General features: G+C 27.5%; 1 protein-coding gene across 1 annotated transcript in view; it reads right to left on the bottom strand.

Moving 5' to 3' along the window:
• Positions 1-313: 313 nt before the first annotated feature.
• LOC106677922 (protein peste) overlaps positions 314-12967 on the bottom strand; it is a gene marked incomplete at its 5' end in the record, with an annotated part of 39380 nt that continues 26726 nt past the window's right edge. The window contains 6 exon segments of the mRNA XM_067050894.1: positions 314-1315; positions 3067-3267; positions 4283-4356; positions 4742-5033; positions 6957-7168; positions 12739-12954. Coding sequence (XP_066906995.1) covers positions 1216-1315; positions 3067-3267; positions 4283-4356; positions 4742-5033; positions 6957-7168; positions 12739-12954 — 1095 coding nt within the window. The 3' untranslated portion in view covers positions 314-1215.

Below are 12967 nucleotides of genomic sequence, written 5' to 3'. Positions count from 1 at the left end.
AATAATCAATATAAAAAATCAATTTTTATTTAACGTTAATTTACTCATATACATAAGATTTTTTTTTTGGTTAAAGTTAACACTTTTCCTTTCAGATGTATTAACACAAATAATACATCAGATGTATGTATTCTTAGTGATTACATTGCCTATCAGAACAGAAATATCATATGAAATAGTTTTGATATGACTCATCATATTTAATTAAATAATAATATTAAGTTTACTGGAAAGTTCTATTTGATAATTAAGATAAATGAAAAAAAAATTTACAGAGCCAAATCATTTTTCATTTCTTTTTTTTTTCTTGGAATAAAAACATACCATCATTAGATCAAATGATAAACTAATGATGTTGAAAAGTGCGTTACGTATGAGAACGCCATGGTCCTAAAAGCACACATTCAAAAGGCTTCATTCCTCAAAATAAAGTACAAGACTTGAGAATATTAGTGTACATTGGTTATTGTGATTTATACAATAAAGTTGGCCTATGGTGATTTTTACAATAAATTAATCAAATCCAATCCATAAAAGTATAATTTAAAAATGAATGATTTAAACGAAATCAACATGGGAATTATTTCACATCTTACCTCCAAAATATTGAGAAGGAAAAATATAATAAACAGGTGGGAGCTAAGCCCTCTATTAGATTTTAAATTTCTAAAGTGAGCTTTTTTTGGGTAATAAAATCCATACATTGATGTCTCTCTTAAAAAAAAATCATATAAAATGACAGAAATAGCTTAATCGAATAACTTTTAATAAATGATTTAAAAATTTTAATTTTTACTTAAAAATCAATAAACAATATAATTCAATAATTACTTGCCACTACTTTGATAGTTGGAAAAACAGAACCTTGGAACAATTCGGCCAATCTCTGATCTAGAAATTTGTATCATAGTTCTTTCCTCATTCATTCATATCCAACATTAAAAAAGATCATTTATTTAAATTTAAAAAAATAATGCTAAATCTATCAAATCACAATTTATATATCCCTAAATTATTACTACTAAAATGACACTAAAAATTTACAATTCATCGTATACATATTTACATGTTATACTCAAGTAGAGTAATTTCTTTACAATGACTACAATAAAATAGTGTCTTTTTATTTGGTAAAAAGCTGTGTTTTGTAGATCAACACAGTTGTGTAAAAATAGATTGTTTTTTTGTAATTTGTAATTTATTTCTTTTTTAAATCTATATGGCAGTTTTCTTATTCATTTCTTTAATCTCGACCCCCATGAGTGGTTCTCCAGTTCCTTCTGTTCTTTTCATTTCCTCTTCTTTTTCAGCAGATCTAAAAAAACAATAAAATATTTTAAAATTTTCTTTAAAATTATGTAAACAATTATTGATTGTTTAGTTAGCATAGTCCACAATTTAATACAGTAAAAATAAGCAGAATATATTATATAGTATGCTATAAAAAGAAAAAATAAGTATTAAAAAACATAACATATGCTGAAAAAAATTTCAAATTGTTGCTTTGCTCTAATAGTGACACACCTAGCAACTACAACAAACTGAAGTAACCTAGTCTTGAGCTGAGTAATTAAAAAAATTAATTGTTATCCCAAGTGCAAAATAAATTAAATACCTTTTTATTATTTTCAGACTTTTTATTTTTTCTGGGTTATTCAGTGATGTTTCTTACTTCAACCTTTTATTTTTTATTAATTTTACATTTATAAAAATATTTCTTCAATGTTTCGGACAGCATCTTCAGGAGTTTATCTTTGTTCATTGTTCTTAAATCTTCTATTTTTCTTTCCTAATATGTTTGCTGCATCAGTATTTTTAAATGGTTATTTAATGGTCACTTTTTGTATAATTTCTTATTGAACTTCCAAATTTATAGATTTTTACTGGAGCTTGTTCTTTTTATACTGAATAGAATGATATTTAGATATCATAAATTGTATAAATTATATTATTAACTATTAATGAAATATTATTTCTATCAATAACATAAAATATTTTTTTAGTGACCACTGTGTAATATTTTATTTTACTCTCTCAGCCAATTGAAAACTTAAAGTCTGAACAATAAGAAAAGAAAAGGAAGCACAATACATTTATATTTATTGGAAGATTGCTGATTGACCGTGTATATCAATAAATGGAATTTGGTCAGGGTGTGGTCAAATTAAACTCAAATAGTAATATATTGTACTATTTTTATTTGACCCAACGTTTCGTCCCATGTTTCAGGGCTTCGTCAGGTCTGTTTTGACAGAAGTCAAAGTCAGAGTATTCAGTCTTCGCTCAGTAAGTCAGTCTCACTCTAAATTTGACTTCCACCAAAACAGCCCTGACAAAGCCCTGCAACGGGGGGCAAAACATTGGCTGAAATAAAAATAGTACAATATAATACTATTGGAGTTTAATTTGACCGCACCCGGACCAAATTCCATTTATTTATTTATTATACAACATCAAAAAAAAATAATACAATCAAAATAACTTCAGAATCCATGTAAATTACAGTTTATACAATTTGAGCAAGGAGTAGTACAATTAAATGAAATGTTGTATAATTTGTAAAATGGAGGGTTGGTCCATCGTTAGGTGGATAGCAGAGTTGGACAACAATGAAACTAATAGCTAAAATTTTCATGGATACAGCATATATTTATCAATGGTTCATTCATTAATAAGGGACGTTTCCATGGCAATTTTAGCATTTTAGTTTCAACACGAGCTAATTTTTTCCCATTTTTGGTGGATAGTAGTTACCCCCAAGTTATTAATAATTACTAATTAATTATTAATAAAATTATCACAAATTCTTCGAAAAAGAAAACTACTTCATATTATTATAATACTTCATATTATTACTACCTAAAATAATTCTAAAATTATACATCACACAAAAATCTATAAACACTTTCTTCAAATATTATAAATTATCTATATAATTAAATTAGAAAATAGTACAAGAATAATATTTCCAATGAAATTTGCTTTAAGGAAAGTCATTTGAGTTGAGGAACCAAATATTTTTAGTTGAAAATAATATGAATTTAAACACACTACGAAATTACTTACTGCTTTGTACATTGTAGACGGAAATAAACAGCTAACAGAATCATCACTATTCCGACTATTACAAGAAATGAAGAAAAACATTGTCCAATAAATGGTAGTCGTAGCACCAGTCGCACTTCATCTGCAAGTGCTTCAGTTATTGTCACTTTTTGTTCAAACCATATCATTGGAAAATAAATAGTAGGAACATCTTCAAAAAGACTAAAAAAAAAAAATAAAATAACTGTTTAGTTTATTAACTTTTCTATATAATTATATTAAACTATTAAGTATTTTTTATAAAATGTATTAGTCCAGTAAAAATATATTAATATTCCTAGCAATAAGTGTAAATTAATTTCTTTTAATGGACTCTTATGTAAATTTTTTTTTTAAATACGATGGTACAATGTTTACCATCCATCGGGGACCTGAAATGGGTAACTGAGCATGATATACTGTGGTAGCAAGTCTTCTCTTACAACGTCTGAGAGAAGAAGTTTCTGCCAAAGTTTCAGCAAAAAAAAAATACTTCTTTGAAAAAGATTAATTTTTTAAAAACTTCAAACTGTCAAATTTTCAATAAAGTATGTAAAGAAATTAAATAAATAGCAATAGTTATTTTCCTAATAGTACAATTTTTCCTAATACTTTCTGTAATCCTAAGTTTTCAGTAATCCAAATAACCCCAGCAGCAATTAATTTAGATTACCGAGATTACACTATATCCTCAAAACTGCTACTATTAGAGAGGATGTTCATTATAAACTACATCATGGTATATTTAACGAGGTTCAAATTGAGCCCTAAAAGACATTTATGTGTCAAATAGTTCCTGAGATATCAAACTTTTCTCAAAATATGACTTATCTCTTATGTATGTTGTTGCAAAATGTTGAAATATTTATAGGCTATCATATTTATTGACTATAAACCTAATAATGTATGGTGGATATTTTTAAAATGTTGCCATATTAGGACTATATACTACACCCTCTAAGAGTGGTAAACTTTTTACTATCGTCTATTGCAAGCAGTTTTACAACATAATCCATCAAAAGAATTTGTTTACAATTACTTCTAGGTTAACTTGCTATTTCACTATACTATGCTGGAAGCATTCTTAGACCTAGAGTGATGGTTAATATAAAAAAATTAATAATTCAGAAAAATAGCAGTGTTCATATCATTAAAATGTATTCTCATGTAGTAAATTTAATTTTTGTAACATTCTCACCTGATGCCACTTGTTGGTTCCAATAACAGATTGATTTGAAATCTTGCAGCAACATCAAGTGGAATTCCAGTTGTCTATAAATATACCAAAATATTTTGATCATAAGTCTATTAATAAATAAATATTTACCTGCTATTAAAATAATTTATGTTAGTAATAATTTTTAAGACAAAATAAAGAAAATTAAATAAATTATTTTAAAAAGTAGCAAAGATGCTAATAGTTATTTTTTGAAAAATTATTCTTGTAAATTTCTCAAGGCCACAGATAGGTAAGATCCACTGTCCAGATCATTTGACTAGATAGGAGTAACTCTGTGTATAAGTGTGCAAACACCAACACCATCACAAATATGTCATGTACCATATAAAAACAGAAAATCAAAATAACTTAATATTTATATATGTATTTTAAAGGTTAATTAGTCTTTGAGTTCATTCAAAGTTCTGTTTAGCTTACCGGTTCTAAGGTGATGTACAGAGTATGCTTTTCAGGTATCGGCTTCAATCCTTCCACTTGGTCAGTATAAAAATCATCTGCCAGATTAAAATGAGGAAATGAGATGAAACCTGGTGCTCCATACCGGCATCGGGTAACATTTACAACACCAGTAGGTGAGCATTTCCCATCACAGAAACACTCATTGCTGGGGTCTAAAGTTCCATTATCAAATGTGTACTTGTCACCAACATACTTGTATCCACGAATTCCATGTACCACTTCTTCGTTTGAGTATGATAGATTAATAGATCTGTAAATAAAGTTTTAAAAATATATCAACAATTGCTAATATGATGTCTTTTGAACAAAACATATTTTCAGAGGAACCTAGAGCATGATGTAGTTAATTGTGGACATTAACCTTTTAAAATTTGCTCCTTAATGTTAATTAAAGACAATGTACTTGATACCTAACTGCTGAGTACGGCTGTAATAGATAATATATTTATTTTGTAATATCAATAGTGGATCAACTTTGAGGATGAAAGACACTCAAGGGATACACTCAGCCCCATCCACCTCCATTGAGTGGGTACCTGAACCTTCATTTGTATTGTTAACTCCAAGTTAAATAATTAATTTTTAAATAGTTTTATTGTTCAATCCAATTATATTTGATTTAATTTTTATTATTTTTTTAGAAGTTTATTTTGTTTTAGAAGAAACATACGTATTTTATATTTTATATTATAATATTTTAGAGTATGAGACTGTTGATGGATGTTTGCCTAGCAACAAACCAATGATCCACATTTTTTAAATCAGTTATTGTTAATTAATCACTTTTATAATTCATTACCTGTAATGTCTGTGCTTATTATTATCATATAGGCAACAGACCATGGACTGTTTTATATGTTATTTTGAATGAGTATAGACATGGACCCACCAACTTTTGACAACTTTGCCTTAATAGGCCTAAGCAACTGTTACAGACAGAAATATCTTCTTCTGACCTATCACAATAGTTCATTCTTTCTTCATACCATCTCTTCTCGCCTCTGACCCATCAGAGACACCACCTCAGTGAATAGTCATCACACATCAAATTTAATATGTATTATTATTAACTGTCAAATTGAGCTATAATTTATGGAAAATTTGTTTCTTCTTTTTCATTATTTATTTTAATCTTAAGGTAATTTTATTTCAATAATTTTCTTCCTAAATGTTTTATGTTATTTATACGTTTATGTTTCTATTGTTAATTTTGACCAAAGACATGTTCATGTCCGAGCCAGTTTTTTTTTTTATATTCTTTGGGAAAAAAAGGCTACTTTGACATGTAGTAGCTTTAACAAGTATGGTGGATAAACCTGGCAGTTGAGCATAGAAGCTAACAACATGAACTCCTGGAATAACCGCTGGGTTAGAAACAATTCTTCTTTACACAACACTGAACAGAGACTCTTAATGGGTTATAGTGGTATAGTTTAATTTTATGAGATACTTAAAATAAAATATCAGAATTTTATTAGTTAGTTTGATTTAACAAAAAAAAAAAAATTATCAATTTTAATTATTAGTTCCTATAATATTAATGTGTTCTTAATAATTATAAAATAAATAAAAAATATAACTATCAGTTTAAAGTGTACTCTCACTGTTTATTTGGTATTGGGAGGATACAACGGTATCCTATACAAATGGCTCACTCTGACTTTGACTTCTGTCAAAACAGGTATGAATTCTGTCTCATTCATTTTCTTCCTTTATTCTTGATTTTGTTCTAATCCCCCTTTTTCATCTCTTAGTTTGTATTTTATTTTATATTTCTTCTTTTTATCAGTTACTATTTCTGTTTTCATTTATTGTTTATAACCTTTTATTTTACTTATTTAATTTTTAATTTCATTGTATACCCTTGTAATTTTCCATTTACTTTTTTACTTATGTTAAGTGTTTGTATCTTTTTTAGTCCTGATGAAGCCCTGCAAGGTGGGGTGAAACGTTGGCTCAATTAAAATAGTTATTACTATTTGAGTTTATTTGACCGCACCCAAAATATATTCCATTTATTATTACACACGGTCAATCAGCGATCTTCCAGTATGTTTTTTTATGTTTTAACTATATATTTTTTTTTTAATCTGTCAAATATGGGCAATGAAACAGTTTTTGCAGTCATAGAGTTCAACATAAGTGAGTTTTTTTCTTTAAAAAATTGACTTGCCTGCACAGATCTGCCGAGTACATGGAAATACTAGTCTTTGTTCTTTCAGGAGGAAAAATTTCACCAGCTGAGCCATTTACGTAGGCACAAGTTGACTCATAAAAAGATGTCTTATTATTGAAATTCCAGTTTTGTAACTTCCCGATCGAATATATGTCATTTACTCCTGTTTCCATGTTGAAAGTACCATCAAAAGCTTCAGATCCATTCCTCTGAAAAAATATTAATTTTTATTAAATTGACAAAAAAATAAAATATTTTCTGTTCCATTTACATCTAATATTCAATATATGAGTGGTATAGAATCAAAAACAAACAATCTCTAATTTTAAGAAAGAAAAAATATAGGCAACATAACTATTGTAGTGGATTTTTCTAAAAATTTTTAATATTGTGGTTTATTTTGACAAATGAAATATGAATATTGGGAATATTCTTATAAACACTGCGCTTTCAACAATTTTGAAAGGTAGAGATAGCTGCTTTGTTCCTAAACTACCCATTTATAGTGTATATGATGGTTGAATTTAAATAATAAAAAATATTATTTAAGAAATCAGAGAAAATGGATAATATAATCCATTATTTCCTCTTTTTCTTTTTAATAATTATTTATAGTATTAGGTATTTTTGTAAAAACTCCTTCTGATTAATATCTTTATTCCTGGGCTATCCCTCCATATTGAGGATCACCATTCTATAATAGGTTTGCCATTTTATAAAATAAACAACTTTGTTTAAACGTGAATGTAGCTTTTTAAACAAATAATAGCTGTTTTTCTGCTCAAATTAAACTCTGTATTTCATCTTTAGTTAAAATATTTTATAGTGTATACTACTTAAAGTATTTTAGTATCACTATTGAACTGAACTAGACAGACTCTTACCTCTAAATTATATCTCTATTAACTCTCTCCTCTACTATTATTGTTATGTAATTGCTCAGGATCCTTCCTTGTTTTAATTTTAAACTATATCATTAATTTATTTTCCTGATTAAAAATATAGATTTTAAATTATAAAAAACAAATCGTGAAAAATATTTTAGAATTTTTTTTTGTAGATATTTTCATCTAAATTAGTACAAGAGCCGGGAAGAAAAAAAGGCAGTTATCTCACCCCAATTTTTGATTACCTTAATGAAAACTATGTATAATTACTAGTCAAAATTGATGAGACTGCCAAGTATAAATAAGTAGGGGGAATAAAAAATGGCAGCTGTTTCATTAAAAAAACATTAGTTTTTCATTCGGAGCTCTATATCTTGAAAACTACCAATAACACTAGAAAATCTAAGAGAACATTATTCAAAGAAGAGTAAATTTGCTGAAATATTAGCCCTAAAAGAGCTATTTACGTCCAGCAATTCTCGAGATATAACTTTTTAAAAAGCAAAATTTCTTAAAAATCTACTGAAAGATTAGTAGTTAGTTAATTTATTTTGAGAATTCTATATTTCAGGAACTATGTTACGTACAGATGTCTATTAGCACTCAAATTAAAGCTAGTTTAATGGACTATAAAGAATTTTCTGACCTTTATCTTCGTAGGAATAGTAGTTTTCATGATATTTGCTAAAATATATTGATTTATAGTTGTTCGGACAATAAGTTTGATTTATGAAAAACTTCATTTCAGAAACAATTGGACGTACAGATATCTGCCAGCAATCAAATAAAGCTAGTTAAATTTATTACAAAATATTTAATATGTTTATCTGTGTAGGAGTAGTAGTTTTTATGATATTTGATAAAATAAACTCACAAAGTGTTAATTTCTAGTTATTTGTATAAAATGTTGGATTTTTGAAAAAATATATCTCTAGATCCATAAGAGGCACATATGTCTGCCAACACTCAAAATAAAGGAAATTTATCTTGCTATAAAGTAGTTTATGACACTTATATTCATAGGGGTAGTAGTTTTTATGATATTCACATATGAATATAAATTTGGCAAATGAAAATTTGTCCGAATAACTATAAATCAATTTATTTTAGCATTCATGTAAACTATTACTCTTACGAAGATAAACATCATAAACTACTTTATAGCTCATTATACTAGCTTTAATTTGAGTGCTAATAGACATCTGTACGTCAAATGGTTTTTGAGATATAAATTTTTCAAAAAAAATTCACTAACTACTGATCATTCAGTACGCCCCATACAACATTTTTATGAAATGTTGCTTTTTAAAAAGCTATATCTTGAAAACTATTCAATGTAAATAGCTCTATTAGGGCTCATATTTTAGCAAATTTACTCTTCTTTAAATGACGCTCTCTTAGATTTTCTGGTGTTGTTACTACTTTTTAAGATAAAGCTCTGAATGAAAAAAAAATTTTTTATCGCTTTGAAACAGCCGCCATTTTTTATTCTCCCTACCTATACTTAGCAGACTCATAAATTTTGACTATTAATTAAACATAGTTTTCATTAAAGTAGTGAAAAATTGGGGTGAGGTAACTGCCTGTTTTCTCCTCTTGGGCTCTTGTACTAAATTGTTTGAGTTCAAAATAAACAATGAAGATTATAGTAAGAGCCTTCTCCATAAAGAACCATTTATTTTTCAAATTAAATTAACCAACATGGCCTAGATATAACAAATATTTAAAATGATGATAAGTTTGTTGACCATGGATAATCTATATGAGGAGAATATCGTTGGGGGTGCTTTCAATGAAGAACACAAATAAGTAAAACATCACTTATTAGTACCAATGTTTCAGCTAGATTTTCAATCATTCATCAGGGCTAAGAACAAAAAACAAGATAACAACCGTAATGATTAAGAGAAATTACAGAATTTCAAAAGACTGTATGAGAAAAGACATATTAAAATTAAATAAGATAAAAGAACAAATAATAAAATACATATGAAGATCTACTCTACCACTATACTTTACTACTCTTTTCTTATTACTTTTTCCTTACCCATGTTATTACATTCATCTCATATTATTATTGTTGTATATACTAATTACTCCTTTTGTCTTACTTAACTTTATATTTAATTTTTTTAGTCTAGTATTTTACTTAAATATTTCAGTAATTACATATATATTTGCTCTCTCATTTTTTCTATAACTTTAAAGGTAAATTATTAAATTCAAATATTCATATTTCTTAATTTCTTTTATAGATACTGCCGCTTATATATACTTATATGTATATGTTTATATTTTATTTTTTTAATCCTATTATTTTACTAACTTATTCAATCGCCTAAATATGCATTTTGTTTCTCATTTTTCATCACTTTATTTTAAATAATTTTCTATTTATAAATATATCTACTTACTAGATTTTCATATGTATTTTATTATTTGTTCTTTTCTCTCTTATTTAATTTTAATATGACTTTTCTTATACAGCCTTTATCTTCTTATAATACTTAGACTATACATGTCTTTCAACACTACTTATGTATCTATAATTTTAGTTAAATTCTTATTTTAAAATAATATTTAACTTCCTAAAAGAAGAGAGTCTTTTCGGTGAAACTTTGTTCAGATAGAGTTGTGCAATAAAAGATCAGGTTGTAGCCTGTATTTATTTTCTGATAATAAGGATGTTGGGAAAGATAGTTTGAAAGTTGTTTTGAGTAAGTAGGTTTAGTGAACCAACAATGGAAATTTTTATGATAAGGAGGAAGGAAGACAATTAAGCGATTGTTAGTTTCACTTTCAACAATGATTCAGCAAGGATGGTAACAGTGGAAGGCAGATAAGAATTCATTATTTTTGACAGCTGTACTTCTTAACTTCTGGAGATGTGAAAAGTGATGAAGTAATCAATTAACAATAGCAAGCAGTATTTCCCAACTCGGAACCAGAAATCGGTGGAATAGTAAATCAGAAACCAAACCCTATGTGGAACTCCTCTTTCCCTGATTTGAAGGAGCAAACCAAAGAGAGGGATCTAATGGTAATATAATTAAAAAAGGAATACTGTGAACTAAGCTTTATTAAACTGAATTAAATACATTATAGATGTGACATGAATAACTATGACTATAATCATAACTTTAATGAGCATATGTTTTAACAACAAATTATATATAAATATCGGTAGTATATGGATATCAATGGTATATGAATATATTAATTGTATATAAATATTAGTACATCAATGGGTATAATATATCCCCTAGAAAAAAGCGTTGTATCCTCAGAAATTGTTTTGAAATTGGGATTTTTAAAAGTGCTTGTTGAGAAACTGTTATAATGTATTTACCAACTAAAACTTTTCAACTGGCACTGAAACCTCGGGAAGATGAGAAAATAAACTTGTTTATATGTGCTATTGGACCAACCTGAAACTCTTGAGGACTCCAAATGAGAGCCACCGATCCAAGATTGTTTTAAAAATTTAATGAATGATTTGTTTTTAACAACGAATCCCATAGATAATAGTACAACACAATAAAAATATTGTGATGGGAATGTTTTAAACTACAATAGTTAATGTGGACAATGTGGAGAGTAGATATTGTTTGAAATGAGTTTGCCCCTACCGAAATTAGTAACATTTTTATTTCACTTGTCTATTTCTTTTAATCCCATTTTTATTTATAAATCATTTTATGCTTCATTATTTTACATTTGTTTTAGTGGCAAACCCATTTGAAACCTTTCACCATAGACAAGTATATCTGTGTTGTTTTTGGCTTAAAAAAAGGCTTTAATATTTGTTCTTGATTATGGTGTAATTTACTAGTATTTTTTCTATAATAATCATTGTTAACTTGATCAATAAAGATTGTCTCTACTCATTCATCAATCATCATTTTTTTAAAAATTCATAAAATTGCAAAATGGCACAATTTATTTTAATATTTTTAATTTGATCCAGTGGGTTGGTAGCTAGTTGGTCCCATAAATGTTTTATCAGATTTGATTTTCCACTTTTAATCCATGCACCAACTTACTCTCCTTGGCACACTTATATTTGAAAAATTGCACATCAATTTTAATCCAAATTTGGAGGAAAGTTGGAATTAATATAAAGTTAGTGTAGTTTTGATTTCATCAGATTCTGTAATCTACTGTTACCTATGCATGAGAATAACTCCTTTCTGGATAAAACTTTACAGAAACAATCTCGTTCTCAAGATTTTATTTTCAAAGGACAAATCATTAATCTTAAAATATAGGTATAATGTTGTACTAAATAGAAATTTCCAGAAAAAAGTATAATTTAAAGAAAACATAATTAAAAGAAAATATATAAAGAGAAAAACGGATAAAAGCAATGAGGAAACTATACTGATATGTACTTTGTGAACTGCTACGAACCATGAGATGGGCAGGTTTTCAGTACTTTGTAAGGAAGTAATGATTTTTGAACAATGGTCATACAAGGAGGTAATTTTTTCAATATCACACTCAACTGCCAGATTTTTCTCTAAGGGTACCCACTTTATAGAGGCTGAGCGGACCCTCAAGGGCTTCTGATTCTATAGGATAGCCTCATAGCTACAGAATAAATAAATCTATTACAGCCATATTCAAACCTAGATCCCAGAAGTTAGTAGCACAACACTTTACACACTGAGCTATCCTGCTCCCATTTAATTATATGAAACTTATAAGAAGTGCACTCCAAATAAAATTCAAATGATAATTATTTAATCTTCAGATTTTAAAAATTAAGTATATAATTAAAAAACACAGAAAACTTATGTTTTTTGAAATGTATAAATGAAGAAAACATTTTTGGAATATGATTGCATTAATTTAAAAAGCAATATAGAATAACTTCACATAGTAAAACCAACCGTGTAAAACCATGCAAACTTGTCATAAGGAGGAATTTCAACATCAGAAAAGGCAGGAATTTTACTTCCGATAGTCAATAGTGAGTCTTTGTACCCAAAAAACAGTATTTCTCCGACGGTATGTTTCACACTGATTTTTTCACCAGTAAACCACATAGTAGTGGATAAACCTGATCTCATTGCACCACTCCTATGTCGTATTGTCCTTGCAGCGCTCTGTAAAATATAT

Source organism: Halyomorpha halys, unplaced genomic scaffold (genome assembly GCF_000696795.3).
Source record: "Halyomorpha halys isolate HHAL.00 unplaced genomic scaffold, Hhal_1.1 Scaffold112.1, whole genome shotgun sequence".
Taxonomy (NCBI): domain Eukaryota; kingdom Metazoa; phylum Arthropoda; class Insecta; order Hemiptera; family Pentatomidae; genus Halyomorpha; species Halyomorpha halys.
The sequence above is the reverse complement of the archived record's forward strand: the minus strand, read 5'-3'. Positions and strand labels throughout refer to the sequence as shown.